Source organism: Alligator mississippiensis, chromosome 11, assembly GCF_030867095.1.
Source record: "Alligator mississippiensis isolate rAllMis1 chromosome 11, rAllMis1, whole genome shotgun sequence".
Classification (NCBI taxonomy): domain Eukaryota; kingdom Metazoa; phylum Chordata; order Crocodylia; family Alligatoridae; genus Alligator; species Alligator mississippiensis.
In genome coordinates this window covers 25745846-25764647 of record NC_081834.1, presented here as the reverse complement: position 1 = coordinate 25764647, position 18802 = coordinate 25745846, and the positions used below count along the sequence as shown (strand labels likewise).

General features: G+C 43.7%; 1 protein-coding gene across 2 annotated transcripts in view; it reads left to right on the top strand.

The window, feature by feature from the left end:
* The window catches only part of NEDD4 (NEDD4 E3 ubiquitin protein ligase), a 127686-nt gene extending 113781 nt beyond the window's left edge, over positions 1-13905 (top strand). For both annotated transcript variants that reach the window (XM_014606090.3, XM_014606088.3), the window contains 8 exons: positions 3370-3465; positions 4738-4811; positions 4987-5047; positions 5992-6051; positions 6134-6241; positions 6824-6920; positions 11929-12001; positions 12094-13905. In XM_014606090.3, coding sequence (XP_014461576.2) covers positions 3370-3465; positions 4738-4811; positions 4987-5047; positions 5992-6051; positions 6134-6241; positions 6824-6920; positions 11929-12001; positions 12094-12196 — 672 coding nt within the window. In that variant the 3' untranslated portion in view covers positions 12197-13905. The remainder of the gene's footprint in view (positions 1-3369; positions 3466-4737; positions 4812-4986; positions 5048-5991; positions 6052-6133; positions 6242-6823; positions 6921-11928; positions 12002-12093) is intronic.
* The last annotated feature ends 4897 nt before the right edge of the window (positions 13906-18802 follow it).

Here is an 18802-nt window from a genome sequence, read left to right as displayed (position 1 = left end):
CTCGTTCCCCCTAGCTTAGTACAGGGGTGCTCCAACCCTGGACCATGGGCCGGATCCAGCCACTAGTACTGTTACTTGGCCCATGGGGCTTCTCAGATTTGTGAGGAGCCCTGTGGGCCAGGGCCCTGTATGTTAGATTGGGCATGCAGGGTAGCACATAGGTTGGGCAGGAGTAGTATGGGGCTCCTGGAGCCCAATCCTGGCCAGGCAGGGACAGTGTAGAGCCTGATTCAACCCATGAACTGGCCCTACACAATTCGTCTAGCCTGCAGGGCCAAAAGCTGAGCACCACTGGCCCAGTACATAGAGGGAAGCAGTTGTAACTCCACGCTCAATTCTTTCCTTCTTCGCATGGCTGAAGAATGGAGTTCTGGAGAATACATTTTCTGCACTATTAATAAGTAGACACCACATTTTTTCTTGTTTTTAAGAAAATGTTTATTAGTGTTAGTTTAGTGCTGGTACGTTTTCTTAGCTAATTGGGATTAGATCATTATTTTTAGAATAAAGTAGAGAAAAGATCTATTTTATTCAGGATAACTCTGCTCTTATACAACCTTATTGTTCAAGAGTCTGTCTTCGGTAAAAATAATGTCTGGTCTGAAATTATCAAACTTAAATTCTACCCATTTTGTGATGTGGCTCTGCCCACAAATGTCTGGTACTCCCAGTGCCCTGTGCTTTACACCACCAAACTCTGGTCTGCTGCTTGATCTGCAAGTCCTCTGAGTACCCAGAAGGTTAGCGAAAGAAGCTGAAGCTGTTCCCTCTGGAAACAACCAGTGATGGGTTTTAATGGATTTGGATAGACCTTCATAGAAGATTCAGATATCGGGTCAGACCCACTTTAGCCTGTTTTTGAGTGAGCCATGATGCCACTGCAACCTTTCAGCTCCTTTTAAACGTAATTAATCACTGGCATTAGTGTTTCATTACTCAGAAAGGGTGCTAGTCCTGGTATTTCTCTGAAAAGAGGCAGACAAAAATATGATGCTGTTTCCTCCAGGAAGCTTAAGGCAGTCTCAGGACATCAGTAAAAGACTCTAAAATCAAAGCTGGACAAGAACACACAGTTTGCATATCAGTCTTAAATGTCTGTGTAACTTTTCGCAAGTGGTTTGACAAGCTCTACTGAAGCAGGAGTGTCTGGAGGAGAAATAAAAGCAGGAAGAATAAAAACAGTTAGCCCATGCACTCTAACATTTTAGAGAATACAGCTGCATCTGCACATGATGGTTTTGTGGAGGTATCAGTTTGTTTAATGTTTCCTCAATGCTATAATGCTGCTTTGAACATGATTCCTCTATAGAAGGGGTGGGCAAAATATGGTCTGTGGGCCATATCTAGCTTGCCAATTGATTCCATCAAGCCCACCAGCTGCTGCCATGAGTCTGAGGGAAGGCTGCGACCCATGGCACTCCACTCTGCCGCAGCCCGGGCCAGACCACACAGCGTGCTGACTCCTCCACCCCTCCCTCCCCCTGCCCTGCATCCATCCCCACCCCTGCCCAGCTTTCTGTTGATTCTGTAGCTGTTCAGTCCTGCCAATGCAGCTACCAGCAGTTGGGCCCACAAACGATAGGGTGCAATGCAGCACATCAAGTAGCTGTCCCACCTGCTGACTGCAGTGAGCCACTGCAATGGCGGGGCAGCTACCTTTGCCTTTCCTGGTGCAGCATGGCAGCAGTAGCTCATCACAGCGGGTGGGTAGGACAGCTACTTGGACCGCTGCATTGCACCCAATCCTGTGTGGGCCCAGCTGCCAGCGGCTGCTGTGCCAGGACTGCACAACGCCAACAGGAAGCCGGACGGGTGGGGCGGGGGTTGGACGCAAGGGGGAAGAGAGGGAAGGAGGGGCAGAGGAGTCTATACACTGTGTGGCCTGTCCTCAGCTGCGGCAGAGTGGAGTGACACAGCCCTTCCTCCTTGGGCTTCGGTGGCAGCTGGCAGGCTGGATAGGATCAATTGGCATGTCGACAGCCCTCAACGGCTCATCAAAACTCTTTAAGTAGCCCTCCAGCCCAAATAATTGCCCATCCCTGCTCTATTAGGAAGGACTAACTTGTGATGGTTGTAACTCTATCCTGCTGATGAATAAGGAATAGCATTGAAATTTCCAAGGAAGGGTAGTAGTACCATCCAGTTTGTTTTGGCCTGTGACAGCAGTTGTTAAAGAAAATGGAGGAAAATCTCAGCATCAGGAAATATGTGGAGACATTCATATTGCATGAAACAAAATGAAAAATAGGTCAAAGCATTTTTTTTCTTCTTTTAATTTCAAAATTACACACTGTTTTGTTTGGAGCATTTCACTGATAGTCATGCCTTCCAAGAAACAATGAGTTGTACCTTACTTTCATAGTACTGAAACTTATTTTCATAGTATTCAATTCTGAAGGAAGTATCAGTTGTAAACCCTACAGTCAACACAGAGCAGACCTAGAGAAAAATATTCCCAGCCCCTCTACTCCTGGCTAAACAACCCTCTAATCTGGCCCAATTCATCAGAAGCAAATTCCCCACTGTCCAACAGACATCAAGTGGGACACAGCCTTGCCTTAGCAAGAAATGCTTAACTTGTCAACACATCTCCTGCTATTAGTTTACTCCCCCCATAACAAAACCATCAGAATCTGTGGTTCCTACACATGCCTTTCCCCAAATATGATATATCTAATTCAATGTACCAAATGCCCTCATGACTACTATGTAGGGAAACTAAACAGCAACTGTGCACCAGAATGAACTCTCACAGAAAAAATATGAAGGACAGATGCACGTACACCAATAAGAGCACATTTTTCCCAGAAACCTTACTCTCTGACCTTACTATCTTCATGTTCAAGGGAAATCCACCTGACACCTTTAAAAGGCAAACTTGGGAACAAAACTTCATATGCTGGTGGGTCACTAAGGACTCTAACAACTTAATGCTGATACTTGTTTTTTAGCACATCGTAACCTACCTGATTCCTGAATTCTTCCTATACATTCTTCCCTCCTCCCTTTTTAATAGGCCTTGATCTCCCAGTAATCAGCTGCTTTTCTTCTCTAGTGTTATGTCTGCCACGCCTGCAAATCTCTCTTCCCTTTCTTACAACTGTTTTTTTACTATGTTATGCTGGCTTTTATTGCTCAGATCTGATGAAGACTGTCTTTCATTCGAAAACTTGTTAAACTTTATCCCAACTATACCATTGGTCCAATATAAGATATCACTCTAAGAAATTCTTGCTATAAATAGTTACTCCTACAAAAAGTATTTACTGAATACAGACTTCCAGGCCTTCACTAACATTGGGTTTGTTTACTGTCTCTTTCAAATAATCCTTCTGTTCTCAATCATTAGTTTGCAATTATCATTTTTAGGACAGTGAATATTACAATTCTCTGAAATGGATTCTTGAAAATGACCCAGCAGAATTGGACCTCAGGTTTATGGTTGATGAAGAACTATTTGGACAGGTTTGTATATTGCTGTACAATGGTGTACATGAAATAAGGCACTTATCCTAGGAAACAGTAGTCTTTCTGTTTACAAGATAGCATAGTAATTAAATATGCACTTTTGAATTCTTGGTTTGTTCCTCTTACCTCTTGCTTGGCTGATACATTTTCTTTTAATATTTTGTTAATATTGTGATTTGAGACGTTACTGAGGAATACTTGTTTTAAACCAGCTTCTTTTAAATCCAATTAATCCCCTGCATCAGTGTTTTACTATTCAGGAAGGGCACTAGTCCTGGTACATAAAATGTCCATATAATTTTTTGCGAGGCTTAGATATAATAACTTATGCTTAGGCTGACTAGCAGCTACCTTTTTGAAATGTGGCATTTGTAGTGAAATCTTCTGCAGAAAAGTATTCTAAAATGCAGTTATTCTCTGATTTTTGATAGCATGGGTCCAACGCTGGTCTTGCATAAAAATCCCAATTTACAGTGGTCAGCCAGCTGTAAGAATGGTGGTAGCTCTGTTTCTGTGTGGGCTAGTCCTTAAAGAGGGGAAAAACAATAAATGCATAACAGGCTGCAGTTTTATACTGAAGTTCCAGTAATAGTAGCCATTATGTAACAAATGTGTGTCAATCCACCGTTCAGTAAAAACACTGTAGTTGTTTTGTAAGTGTTTTTTCCAAGACATCTCACAAAAGAAGCTGAGTCACTGGAAGCATAGATAGTGAAGTTAGGACAAAATAATATACAATATTACTCTAAACCTGTGCACAGATGTTGAAGTGATTTACTGTTGTTGAGTCAGAAATAATTGAGTTTTCTTGTTGTAGTCTGTCACCACTTAAATGCAACCTCCCCCTCCTCAACAAAAATACACAACTATTTCAAGTGGTCTCTTGTGAAACTAGTTTCATTTGTCACACTTTTGGGATTCTCCAGTATTGAAGAGTTTACTATATCATCTAATGCAGGGGTTTTCAACCTTTTTTTAATAAGTGTACCCCCGGCAGCTGGATGCGGCGGGGTGTGGGGTGATGCGTGGCCAGAGACAGAGCAGCAGCAGCACAGGGTGGTGGGTGGTGGCGATGGCTGCCACATGTCTCCCACCCGGCCCTGCTATTGGATGATGGTGGTGCAGGGTGGTGGGCAGTGCTCCATCCCCACCCACACACCCATGTGTACCCCCTAGGACCTTCCCCCCACCCCTTGCCAACACCTGATCTAATGTTTATTCTTGAATTCTGTTAAGTGTATTTCATATAATTCAGTATATCTTTTTTAGACACATCAACATGATTTGAAAAGTGGCGGATCAGAAATAGTAGTTACCAACAAGAACAAGCGAGACTATATTCAGTAAGTACTGGACGTTTTGTCCTGGGTATCTGGCTTTTTTGTAGTCTCTCTAAATACCATGTCTTTGTTTTGCTTCACTGATCCTTTCAGTGAATTAGAATTAGAATATGTATGCATTGCATGTATTTCAAATATAATTTATTTTTTTGTTGTTGTTTGTTTTTTCTTTTTGCAGCCTTGTAATTCAGTGGAGGTTTGTGAGCAGAGTCCAGAAACAAATGGCTGCCTTTAAGGAGGTATTCATTTTAAATACACAGACTATTTTTAAAATTTGTTGCACCTAATATTAGGATAGACCTTTTGGAAAGCATCCTCATAAAGATCCCATAGACTAGGGCTCTAGCAGCAAAAAAGTTAGCCTGATGTTGCCCAGGGTGTTAGATTTGTGAATCTTTCAATGGTGTACCAATATTCTGCAACTGGCAGCAGCATTTTTATTATAAATGTACTTTGCTGTCTCAACTGATGCTGAAAATTTAGTTACTGCTAAATCCTGGTGAACTGTACTAGCTGTAGTACATTTTGTATCAACCCTGAAATCAGTTTTTACATTTTAAATTATTGAACAATAAATCACATTAAGTTTACTAAGACTAATTTTCTTCTCTTTTCTGCAAATATTTTTAAGTATGACACTCAGTAATAATTGGTTCAGGGTTTCACAGAAAATTTTATTGTTGAAGAAGAATAAATTGGTCATATTTTGTTGACTTTCCTGATCTTCTTTAACTGCATTGCCAAGTTAGTAAAAAGAGGTACTTGTCTTTTAACATGTGTAAGCAATTTTGCTGTATTTACCAGGGTGGGAGGATTTAACTGCACAACAGTTTGTATGTAGCAAAAGGAAGAAACTAGTTCTCTGTTAAAATAAATAAATAAACAAACCTGAACTTCATGAAGAAATTCAAGTTCTGCATTAGTGCAATATAGGAATGGTGTTTAGCAAATAAAGTCTGGTCAAAACTAATGATAATAGTTCAGCTACTTTGACCCCCTTAACTTGTAGAATGTAATCAAGCATAACTTGCCCCAAAATTGTGGCACAGATGTGTCAAAAAGTCCTGTATTTAAAGCAACATCTTGTCTCTAATTCCCAAAGTATGTGCATCTAGGTGTTATTTTAAAAAGAAGTCTAAAATGCCATTACTTGGTTTTAAGACGCTTTTTCTATTTCTTTTAGGGATTTTTTGAACTAATACCACAAGACCTAATCAAAATTTTTGATGAAAATGAATTAGAGGTAAGTGTCTTTTGGAAATGGAAACACATCATGTTGTAACCATATTTGGTTGACTTACATTTTGGCATTTCTATTTGTATAGTTATTAATGTGTGGACTAGGAGATGTGGATGTGGCTGACTGGAAACTACATACAAAATACAAAAATGGCTACAGCATAAATCACCAAGTTATACAGTGGTTTTGGAAGGTAACAAAGATCTAATTTTCTGTTTATGCAAATTAAACAAACTTTAAAACATTGATCAGCTGTTCTCATGTATCAAGTGTTTTAATAACCTGTTTAATTTTTGTCTGTTGAAAAGTTAGTTTGAGGTTATAATAAAATAACTTCTCTTGTTCAGGAATAAATATCTAGGGTTAAAAATATTCACTGTAGCTCCCTTTGACATGGTTATGCAAAGAGGTGTTTAAATTCTTCTATTTAATATAGGCTTCTGTCTACTAGTCTGTAACCTCAACAAGCTTCAAAGAAAGTAGGAGCCAAATCTGGGTGGGCTGTATTTTAACTGCCTGCTAAATTAGTAACAGTGTTCTTGTTGCTGTGCCACAGAAGAATTGGAAGCCAAAACAATCAATCAGAACATGTAGACTTCTCAGGTTTTAGTGGTGTGCAAAGAAATAGATTTACACTTATTGTGAAAGATAGGAAGATAGAATCCTTTTAGTTCTAAACCACTATCACATAATGTTATTCGTACTAAACCACTTTAAGATGATAATATTATACTCTTTTGACTGAAGTTTTAAATATAATTCTTACTCTATATAGGCAGTGTTGATGATGGATTCCGAAAAGCGAATACGATTACTTCAGTTTGTCACTGGCACATCCCGTGTACCTATGAATGGATTTGCTGAATTATATGGTAAGTACTTATAGTACCATTTCACTAAAATGAAATAGGGCAGGGTATCAAATTTGTCTGGACCTGTGAAGGCCAAGGGCTGGTCCATGGAGTCAGATCAGGCAGATGGACCTGCCCCTCCATGCCAGATCTAGCACACATGCTGCAGAATCCACATGACATGTGATGCCTGTTCTAGCTGGTCCATGACCCATACTGCACACAGTGCATCTGGTCTCAGGGGAGATTCCTTGTGCAGTGCAGTCCCAGACCAGCCAGAGTGGGTACCACATGCAGTGCAGCTTTTGAAGCAGATGCCACCTGTAACATGAGTCCCAGGCATTGTACATGGGGCTGGTCTAGCATGCACTGTGTGGGGTAACTCAGACCCAGGGAAATCACAGGGGGCTGGGTGATGTGGAGCTCCATGGGCTGGATTCAACCCACAGGCTGTATCTTTGACACTCCTGAAGTAGATTAATGAACTAAAAAGGAAATTGATCTTGAAAATGTCATGATCCTTACGCATGGACCTATTACTTTTCAGTTTAAAAGAATTATGAAGATAAATGTTCAGCCAGTTTAGCAGCAGTTAATGAGTAGCAAAGTTACAAGTGTCATAAACATGGAATATTGCTCCATGTTCTGTAGATACCACAGTTGATTCTACTTTTCTACAGCTTATGGGGGGAAAAAAAAAAAAGCTGTTTAATACCTGGCAGGTCCTGAAAAATTGGCCAAACACTTGTTGAGGATAAAACGTATTAGGCAGATCATTCATAAGACAAGAGTCAAATGGTTGAGTTGCCATCCATATGGTTCAAATATAGTTTCCTGGTGAGAAATGTAGGTGTGTCTCTGTGGTACAAGGCAGCACTGTGTAGAGATACTAAAGCTAGCTCTGTACCTGCTAACTCCAGACCCAGGGTCAGTTTGGCCATACTTCAGTGCAGCATTGCATATATGCTAATTGCTTCTGCTCAGAAGTGACTTGCTAGTTCTAAGTATATAACAAGTGCTGTGCTGAGTGAAGCACTGAGCCATACATGTCTGCTCCTGTACCTGCACCTCTGCAATCTCAGAACTTCAGCTTATATAAACAGCAGTGAAAGAATCAATCTTACAGCTATGTTGAGACTAGAACTCTGCCATATATGCAAAGGGGAAGGGACAATTAGAGATTACAGGAGGCTTCTTATTTCTCTCTGTCCAAAGATCAGTATGTGAATCCCACCTTCTGTAGTTCTGCCCATTTTTAATTTCTCCAGAAGCTTCCATGGTTAGCTGTCCACTCTCACAAAATTGCTTTGTGTCCTTTTAATGCTTGGGTCATCAACTCTGAGGTTAGCAGAATCCTTTTCTCCCTGACTTCTGAATGTCAACTGTGACATCCCAGTTTCTGTTGTTTGCATGTGGACAACTGCAGTGATCCATTCCCCAACATCAGGCTCTTTTCTGCTGCTCCCTCCAGGTGGATTTTCGCTATTGCCAGGATCCTACTGCATTTACTCTCCTAATGGTCTTTTTTTAAATGTCTCTCTAGAACCTTTCCCATGTCTGAGCCCACCCCCACCCCAGTGGCTGATAAAGGAATTCCTGCCCATAAAAGTGGTTACACAGGCAGTTAGCTCCTCAGTGGTCCAGGAAGAAAGTGGGTACACACAATTGAGAATAGGGATACCAAACAGGTAGTGTCATCTTTGGAATGTGCTTGAAATTCATCTCTCTTATCAGCCTCCAGATAATGAGGTATATAACTAAATTTCAAATTTTACCCACCTACTAAAAGAGAAAAAGCATTTTTTTCTCTTACTCTTTTGCAGGATCTGCTGGCAGAAGAAATAACTTTTTCTGCTTTACCTCTCTTTCAGTTATACACTCCACTAAGCATCTGTGTTTTTTCTTTAATAGTAGCAACATAAAAATGAAGCGATTCTAGAGTTTTACTTTCTCTTCTGGGTTATGAATGGTGTCTGTAAAATTCTTATCTTATGCTGTTGCTCAACAAGGCTGGCAGCAGCAGAGGAACTAGAGTTGTTTGCCTGCAGACTCATAGGAGTAACACTTAATTGGCATTCTCTTGATTCAGGTTTCAAAATTTCTTTACAACCAGAAACATTTTCATATGCAAGTTTGGCTTTGCAAAATTTCATAGTTTCATAGTAGTTAGGGGTTAGAAGGTCCTAAATAGATCATCTAGTCTGACCCCGCGCCACTGCCTGGAGCACACGCTGGGATCACACGATCCCAGACAGGTGTTCATCCAACCTCTTTTTGAATTTACCCAAGGTAGGAGCGAGGACCACTTCCCTAGGAAGTTGGTTCCAGATCCTAGCCACCCTAACAGTGAAATAGTGCCTCCTAATCTCTAACCTGAACCTATTCTCCAGCAGCTTCTGGCCATTGTTCCTTGTCACCCCAGCTGCTGCCGGGGGGAATAGGACCCTTCCTATTTGCTGCTGATCTCCCCTAACGAGTTCGTAGGCAGCTACCAAATCCCCCCTCAGCCTCCGTTTGCTGAGGCTGAACAGGTTCAGGTCCCTCAGCCTCTCCTCAACTTAACGTGGATTCTTTCAGTTGGAACATGTGGAGACCCCCCACACCCCCATAAATGCAATATGTAAAACTCCTTTTCCTAAAGCAAGCTGGAGAGGCAAGGATCACACTGACTTGGACAGAAAACTTGTTTGCAGGTGCATCTGACCACCTTGTATGTGGTCTGTGGATTGAAAAATGACCTTTTAAGTCCAGCATCAGTTACTGTCAGAATTCAAGTCTGCTTCTTTCGTGGAACTCAGAAGTGATCCTTGTGCCCAGAAACTTGTCTTAGATCTCTCCCACTTAAAAGGTACCATCCCTAACCTTGCCTTTCAAAATTTAGCCAGTCTAGTCTGCCTCATTTAAAGATCTGTGGTAAAAAAAAATCTTGAAGAAGAAGATCCTTCCATAACAGAAGGAAAGTTTCTATTCAAAACATTTCCTCACATTCAGAGGAGAGTATTTTACTAGACAGAGGTGCTAGACCCCTGCTAGACCTCTGGCTTGTGGGTCAGATCTAGCACCTGGTGTCATGACACCTGGCTTGCAGGGGGCCCTGCAGGCCATCACCCTGAGCATTAGATCAGGTGCACAGGGTGACACAAGGCAGAGGCAGTGCAAGGGCCTCCAGAGCCAGATCCTGGGTGGATGGGGGCAGCATGAGGCCCTAGGAGCTGGATCCCAGGAGCTGGAGCCCTGTGCCTTCATCTGGCCCACAAGACCAAAACCCTGAGCACCATTGCTCTAGACCAGGAGTGGGCAAAGTGGTGGATCAAGCCAGCAGCCACGTGTGGCTAGTGTTACCATGGAGACTGGTCCCAGTCATGCAGGCAGGGGCTGCTGGGAAATGGAGTCCACTGCCGGCCCGTGGGCCAGACTTTGCCCACTTCTGCTCTAGACCTTGGAATGCTCAGTAACTTCATTTAGTGGTTAATGGTTAGGATGAGCACCTTAGCCTCTATAACAGGGGTAGGCAACCCCTGGTACACATGCCAAAGCATGGCATGTGGAGGCATTTTGCATGCAACGCGCACCCCCCTCCTTTCCCCCTCCAGCCCAAAAGGTCAGTCGGTAGGGGAGGGAAGGGACAGAGCCCTGGGGGGCACGTGCAGCGAGGCTCAGGGCACAAAGCCCGGCCCACAGCAGTAGCTGCCTCCGCCGTACAGAAATCAGGGGGTCACGTGCCCCTCCTCCAAATGCGGGGCAGTGACTACAGCAGCTCTGAGGTGTAGGGAATGGGGTAGGGGCAGGCGCTGCAGAGCCAGCACGGGGCGGAGAATGGAGCTGCAAGCAGCTCATCTGGGGAATTCAGGGAGGGGGGCACACAGCCTGGGAGGCCGTGCGGGGGGAGGTGCATGCCCCCAGATCTGTCAGTGGGCCAGGGTGGGCTGCACTCGGGGGCCAGGGCAGCGCTAGCTCTTCCTGTCTGGGCTGCAGCTGAGGGCTGGAAAGCTGCACTAGGCTGTTCTCGCTGGGCCTTGTCTGCACTTGTGCTTGGGGTGGGCAGTGACACCATTGGGAACGGCAGCTGGGGGTGCTACCCTCCCACCCTTGTGGCCTTGCTCCCAGCACCACCGCTGCTGCAGCCCAGCCAGAAAGAGCCGGCACCACCCTGGCCCCAGAACTCAGCTTGCCCTGCCCCATCAGGAGATCTGGGGGCACATGCCCTCCCAGGCTGTGGGGGCCCCCCCCTCCCTACACCCCCAGATAAACCACTCAGGGCTCCGTGACCCAGCCTGTGACAGCTGTGCAGGACCTGCCCCATTTCCTACTTCCCTGCCATTCGGGGGGGGGGCGGATCCAGCCTCAGCAGTGAGGGAGGGTGTGGGGCTAGGGCTGGGGCCTCAATCTGCCTCGCTCCCCCACCACTGCCCTCCACCCTCACTTCCCCACAAACTTACCTGCTGGGTGGGGGAGGGGGGGATAGATCTTCACTTCCTTTTAAATTCCAAAAGTGATGTCCGACCTAAAATGGTTGGAGACCGCTGACATAGAACTTGCGATGTGTGTTCTTCAGAGTCGGGTGCTGTGCACAGTAACCTGTTGTTTAACAATTGACTTGAGGAGCTGTGTTTGAAATGCCCAAGGAGACGCATGTGGCTCGTGAACCATGGTTTGGCCATGCCTTCTTTAGATAGATGATCCTGCCTGGGGTAGAGGGTTGGTTTGGGTGACCCCCTCAATATCCCTTACACCCTTATTTCACATGGTTCTATATGCATCCTTGCACTTCAGTATCAGAGGGATGAAATATCTTGAAGTGTATGTTTAGAACTGTTTTGAAAATTCAGATTCATGGAATCACTGACTTATGACATATATACTACATTTGAGTCCAGTATACAGCTTCAAATTCTATTAGACATTCTACTCCAGAATAAGAGTTATCTGCTGGATATGTTTAAATCTCAGAAAGATACAACTGCAGTATGAAGGCAGGGCACCTTAAGCAGAAGGACGTGAGATTTAAATCATTGCTGCTTTCTTGTAGGTTCAAATGGACCACAGTTGTTTACAATCGAACAGTGGGGCACCCCTGAAAAACTGCCAAGAGCTCATACTTGGTAAATCATCATTTAATTTATATAGATTTTTCATGTGCTGAAACAAGTAAAACTCTTTAAAAGAAACTTAATGGTTTTATTATGTTTTCCAGCTTTAATCGCTTGGATTTGCCTCCATATGACTCATTTGAAGATTTATGGGAAAAACTCCTCTTAGCAATTGAAAATACTCAGGGTTTTGATGGAGTTGATTAGGCCACAAATAGAAATAGTGTATGTTTGAATTAACTTTCTGACATTTCTTTCTAAGGGTTTACAAACAAAATTAAGATAAAAGGGAGCTACTGTTGTATTCAGTTATTTGGCTATTGAACTTTCAAACTATCATTTATCAAATTCGTGTTGAAAAAATTCCCTATTTTTAAAGCACATTTTGCTACTTCCATAGTTCTATAAAACTTGTTAGTGGCTACAGTATGTACTTTGGATAAGCTAATACCACCTCAAGCTCAGTTAAATATATTTTTCAGCAGTTGGCCTTTCTACAGTATTCACCAGATTGTCCTACAGTAAACTACTGAAGTGAAACTGTGAAGAAAAAGTATAAATTTAAAACTTGCTGATCTAAGAGCAGTAATTGAAGGGGTTAAATGGTATAAGGAGTATTTAGTGTATTGCAATATATTCTGTGCTGCTTCAGGCTGTTTATTACAGATCTGCCCAAAGCACCTTACTATTCAGCATACTGGGTAAAACAGTGGGAAGTGGTTGTGTTTCCTACTTGCTGTCAGCTTGCAGAATGTTGACTTGCTCATTATAAAGTTTATTTTTTATCTTTCTAACTTGGTTTTATTGAAATACAGTTTGACAAAACCAGGAATTTTATGAGAGACACAAGCAGCATGTTTCTGAATAGTTGTAAGAAATTATAATCTTTGATTTTTTTTTTATATATATATATATATATATAATGGCATTGGTTTCCTGGGTGTCTGTCGCATTTTTGATAAACATATAGTTTAACAATTATATTTTCAGTTAAGACTTTTGCAGCAAAGTAAATCTTAAATCAGAATTTGTATGAATGCCACAGAGTATTAGTTAATTTGGTATTTAGATGCCTTTATTATTCATTCTCGCAGTATTGCACAACAGAATAATAACATGTTTACAGGGTTGTATGGGCCAAATTCAGCAATCTGATATGTGCAGACTTCTCTGACATCATTGGAAGTTGTGCACATGTATCCAGGGCCGAATTTGGCCCTATAATATGTTTACAGATTATGCTAGTTCCTATAGCTGCATTTTTATATTTTTTATTTCTTTCCTGTTAGTCTAGAAACCAAATTTGTTAATGTATAACCAAAGTCATAGCCAACAACGTGCAATTTATTGTAGATCAGTTCTTCATAAATATAAAGTGTGATGTCTTTTGTAAATGTGATTATTTTGTTATCAATGTTAGCCCTGGTTATTTTGATTAAGTGCTGGTTAAAATGAATTTCAAACTCTATTCTGAAAAATATAGAAGTCTACACACCCTGACTTCCTTTCCTTTTGAACAACTTATTACCAAGGAGGAAATTAGAGGAAATTATGGTATATAGCTTTTGCCCAGCAAATTTCTATTTAGGTAGTTTTTATAAATATGCAAAAACAAAGCGTAGCACATCTCTGTAAAGACATGTAAATTGTGTAACAAATATAATGGGTCTTAATGGATATTTAAAATCCTACTTTGTTTTATTCTTTGAATAGGTCTTTAATGCTGAGAGCATTACATGTAAATAAAGGTAACTTATACAAAATCTGAATCTACGTACATCTTTGTAAAACTTGGAATGATACAACAGTAAATCTGTATAGATTTAAATGTAGCATTATTTGTTGCGTATTTTATGAAATATTCACATCTTGAAGCATTAAAATAATTGTTCTAATAAAGATAGTGGTGCATTTAATTCAAATCCAAGTCACAATTCTTATAGAAGCATGTGGTAATCAATGTAAGTGTGTTAAGGCATTGCACAGTAGTACACTAACTGTTTTAGAGATCCCATAGTCCCATTTGTTGAAACAGAGTTCTGCAGTGATTTAACTGTCCTCCTCATCCCCAAAATGTATTGTATCTACAAAAGGACTAGAATAGGCAGGCCATTGGCCTGGACTGGTTTGCCATTTTTAGTGACATAAAAAGTCCGTAATCTGTTTTCAGCTTCTTGAAAGTTGCAATGTATGTTGTTTGGAAGCAGCAGTGGCCTCCGATTTTTAAAGTTTTCATTATGGTAGTGTTAAACTTTTATATTTGAGATTAATGCAAAAACGGCAATAACCTAAACTTAGAGCATTTGATATTTACTTTTTTCCATGTTGGAAACAGACCAGGTCCTCCAAATGATAAGCCATCACTACTAAAAGTATTATAACCTTTTAAAAAAGGGACATGGTTACAAAAAAACAATCATTTTAGACCAGTGATGACCAATTTTTCCAGGCTGTGGAGTGGATGAGTGGCATGTGGTCGGTCTGTGGGCTAGATCCAGCGCATAGGATTGATCCATAGGCCTGGTCTGGCATAGGGCCAGTGCATGGAGGCAGCCCTGCATGTGCCAAATTGGGTCTCACTGCCTTGGCTCTGGCCCCAGCCCTACACGCTGATTGGGTTCAGCACATAGGGCCATGTCATCTCACCTGCAGGGCTTGGAAATTTCTGAATCTGTGAGGAGCCCCATGGGCCAGATGTGTCAGCTGTCACAAGTAGCTTTAGCAGTGCAGTTTCTCCATTTGAGTTGCCAGAGCGGTTTCCTTCTTGGTTCTAAAGATCTACCCACAGAAATAACCAAAATATTACATAGCATGTAAATAATATAGGAAACTACCACACAGGACACAGTCTACTTTTCCTCTGTTCATTTCCATCTTTGTGTTGCTCACAGCAAACCTCCCATTCTGTGGGGTCTTAACTTCCATCTCCAAAAGCTACTGAAAAGCAAATATACATCCCAAATCATCACCCTCATTTGTTTACAGCAACCAAAGCAAATGGCAGAATATCTTCTTAAATGGGTGACAGTTTTATCTGTTGATAAAAGCAGACAAAATAACTTTTTAAATGAGGGACTGTTTCCAAGTTCAACTGGAGAGTGTGTTGAAGAAACTACTTGCATTTTTAGAAATGAGAACTGAGCCAATGCTAATGGCAGTAAGGGAGGAGTTGGATCACAGAGAGTAAGGCCCTTGTTACACATTGTACTTTGAGCTACACAAATGTTGATCAGCTTAGAGCTAGCCTGGAGTTGGGAGCAGATATAACTATCAGTCTAGAAACCTTCTCTGACTGTTCCCAACCTGCACAGCTGTGACTTGCCACTAGAGGCCTGGTGAGCAGGGAGATCCCATCCAGACCTGCTTCTCTATGATTCTCTATGCTTCACCTGTTCTACTGCAGCAGCAGCATTCTAGACTGCAGGGAGGGGAGGGAGGCAGTAGAGCCCCTTGAGAGCAGGGCTGAGGGACTGGGTAGGGTGCTGCATAGAGAGGTCACTACCCACCCAGATCCCAGCTCCTGGCATGCACATTGTCCAGGCTCACTGTCACACATCTGGGTGTTTCTCCCTGCCACACACGTCCCTTTGGCTTTTCCCCACACCCAGGCATAGGGTTACCATACATCTGGGTTTTCCCAGATGTGTTCTTTTTGGCCCCCTGTCCTCGTGTCTGGGTGGGTTTTTAAAATGGGAGCAAATGGCTGTGTTTTTGCTTTTCCTCTGCTTTCCCGGACACTGGCAGCTTGGAACTGCTTGGGACTGGGAACAATGGGCAAAGTGATTGGCTGTTGCAGGTCACGTGCTCTGCGCATGGGCCTCAGCAGGCTCCCAGGTAAGAGAGACAGAGTGTGTGCAGTGAGAAGCATGTGCATGGGAGCTGCGTGGACAGCATGGCTGGTGGGGCAGGGGGCTTCAGGTCGGGAGTGATGGATACCTGCAGGGCTGGGGGGGGGGCAAGAGGCTGCTGGTCAGGATTGAGGAGCACTGCTGGGCTGAGAGGTCAGGGGCTGCAGGTCAGGAGTGAGGCACCAGTAGTGATGCGGGAGGCAGGGGCTTAGGAGTGAGGGTCAGGGACAGGGCATGGGCATATCACTGCCCCCCCCCCCCCACAATCCATATACTCCTCTCCCCTCCCCACCCCCTTCTGCCCCCTCCCTCCCCACCACAAGTGTCCTCTTTTTTTGATACTGGAAATATGGTAACCCTACCCAGGCAACTTCATCCTGAGGGGGGCTTTGCTGCTCCCCTGCCTCTCCTGACCTGCCCCCACCCCTTAGCTTTGCTCCATATCCACCCTGCCCCCCTGTTCCACCTTGGTGCCCCCAGGCCCAGCAGAAACAGCCCAGTAGCATGTAGGGCAAGCGGACAAACACCCCTGGGGTTGGGGGAGGCCCAGGCAGCAGCCCCAAGAAGCTGCAGGCAGCAGTAGGCACAGGGCTAGGGTCTGCAGCAACTTGTGCAGCCAGCTCCCCACCCCCCTCCCCCTAAGTTGGCTTCAGTCTGTAGCTGGGAGAGGAGTCTATCTGCAGTCAGCTCCCCCATCCAGGCTGACTTGGACAAGCTGAAAAAGTGGGCTGACACAAATCTGATGACATTCAATACCAACAAATGTAAGGTACTACACCTGGGTGGGGGGGAACCCACAGCACACTTATAGGCTCTGCAGTGCTACGCTTGCTAGCACCAAGGCCAAAAGAGACTTAGGGGTCATGATTGACCACGAGATGAACATGAGCCACCAGTGTGATGTCGCAGCTGGTAAAGCAAACCAAACTCTGGCTTGCATCCATAGATGCTTCTCAAATAAATCTCAGGATGTCATCCTCCCACTGTACTCGGCTTTGGTGAGGCTGCAGCTGGAGTACTGCATCCAATTCTGGGCTCCACAATTCAAGAAGGATGTGGAGAAGCTTGAGAGAGTCCAGAGGAGAGCCACATGCATGATCAGAGGAAATGAGAAATAGGCCTTATGAAGAGAGGCTGAGAGCCATGGGGCTGTTCAGCCTGGAAAAGCGCAGGCTCAGGGGAGACCTGGTGGCAGCCTATAAGTGCATCAGGATGTGGGGGAACATCTGTTCACCAGAGCACCCAAGGGATGACAAGGTCCAGTGGTCATAAACTCCTCTAAGACCATTTTAGGCTGGATATAAGGAAAGACTTCTTTACTGTCTGAGCCACCAAGGCCTGGAATAGACTCCTTCCAGAGGTGCTTCAAGCACCTACTCTGGACTCCTTTAAGAAGCATTTGGACGTTTATCTTGCTGGGATCCTTTGACCCCAGCTGACTTCCTGCCCCTGGGGCAGAGGGCTGGACTTGATGATCTCCTGAAGTCCCTTCCAGCCCTAATGTCTGTCAAATTTTCAAAATCCACATGGGCAGCAGCAAAGCTCCATACCTGCAGCTTCAATCTACCCATAGCCACTCTGCCCTGAAGCAGTGGCTTCCCTGGCACCAGGCTGCCCCACCACCTTCCAGTACCCACTGCCAGCTCTTGCCAGGCTGAGTGGGTTGGGTGCATGGAGCAAGACGCTGCTAGAGCAGCGGGGCTGGAGCTTGGGGCTTCCTGGAGCCTCGCCCAGGTCTAGGGGCTGTCTGGTGCTTTCCGCTCCCCAGGTCTTGGTGAAGGTGGGTAGGGGGCAGGAGTCGCAGGGTCCAGCAGTGGCTACCAACCCAGACAGGCTCACTGCTGGTGGGGAAAGGTGCCCTATGCCACTGTTCCTGGACTGGAGGCTAGGGGAATAGACAAGCTGCAGCTCCAGTCCCAGGGCCCCTGCACGAAGCAGCCGGGGGTGTGAGAACCCACAGAACATGAGGGTGGGGGAGGGGCCACCACACATTAGTGGAACAGGAGTTTTGTCGTGTCGATCAGAGATCATCCTGCCCTGAAGTGGTGTAACTTTGTGCCACATAACAAGTGCTTTAAGCCACTTAACCTGTGGACAGTCCAGGGGTTAAGAGATCCAGGAGTCGCACAAAATTAATGTTTAACAAGGGTCTCAGAGGAAAGGGGTTATTGACAACAGGGTCAGTGGCCTATGGTTGCGTGCCATCCTCTTTTGCTTAACAGCACCAAACCCACTTTGTTGTTTGAAAATCATAGGATGGATATTGATATTCATGTTCAGGACGGTCTCAGCTTTCAGACCAAGAAGCAGAAAAAATGCATTTTAGTCTCTTATTTCTTCAAAGGATAAAGACTTATCAATTCTGATGATCATAGACTCTGGTTCTAGAAAGCAGAGGTATTTATTCTATCTGAATTTTTTCCCTAGAAGTGTAGCTGAGCTTCAGCAAGGTGCACCTTCTGCAGCAATGACCTCCCCAGAAGTTTGACTTTAATCCTTTGTTTAGCGTGAAGGAAGAAGGATTCTAGAATATGCTCATGATAGAGTTCCCAGGCTGATCTTCAATGCCATCAAAAAAGGCCAAACAAAATGTTAGGTATTATTAAGAATGGAATTATAAACAACAGAAATTATAAACAACATTATGCCCCTTTATAAATCCATGGTGCGTCCACATCTTGAATATTGTGCCCAGTTCTAGTCCCCATCCCTCATAAAGGATATAGAAGAACTAGAGAAGGTACAGAAAAGAGCAACATGGATGATTAGTGGTATGGAGGGGCTTCCATATGAGGAGAGACTAAAGAGGCTAGGCCTATTCAGTTTAGAAAATTGCTACTTGAAGAGGGACATAAGGGTTTACAAAATACTAAATGACAAATAGAAAGTAAATCATTTATTATTTACTCTCTAATAATAAAAACTAGGGGGTCACAAAATGAAACTAGTAGGTAGTAAGTTTAAC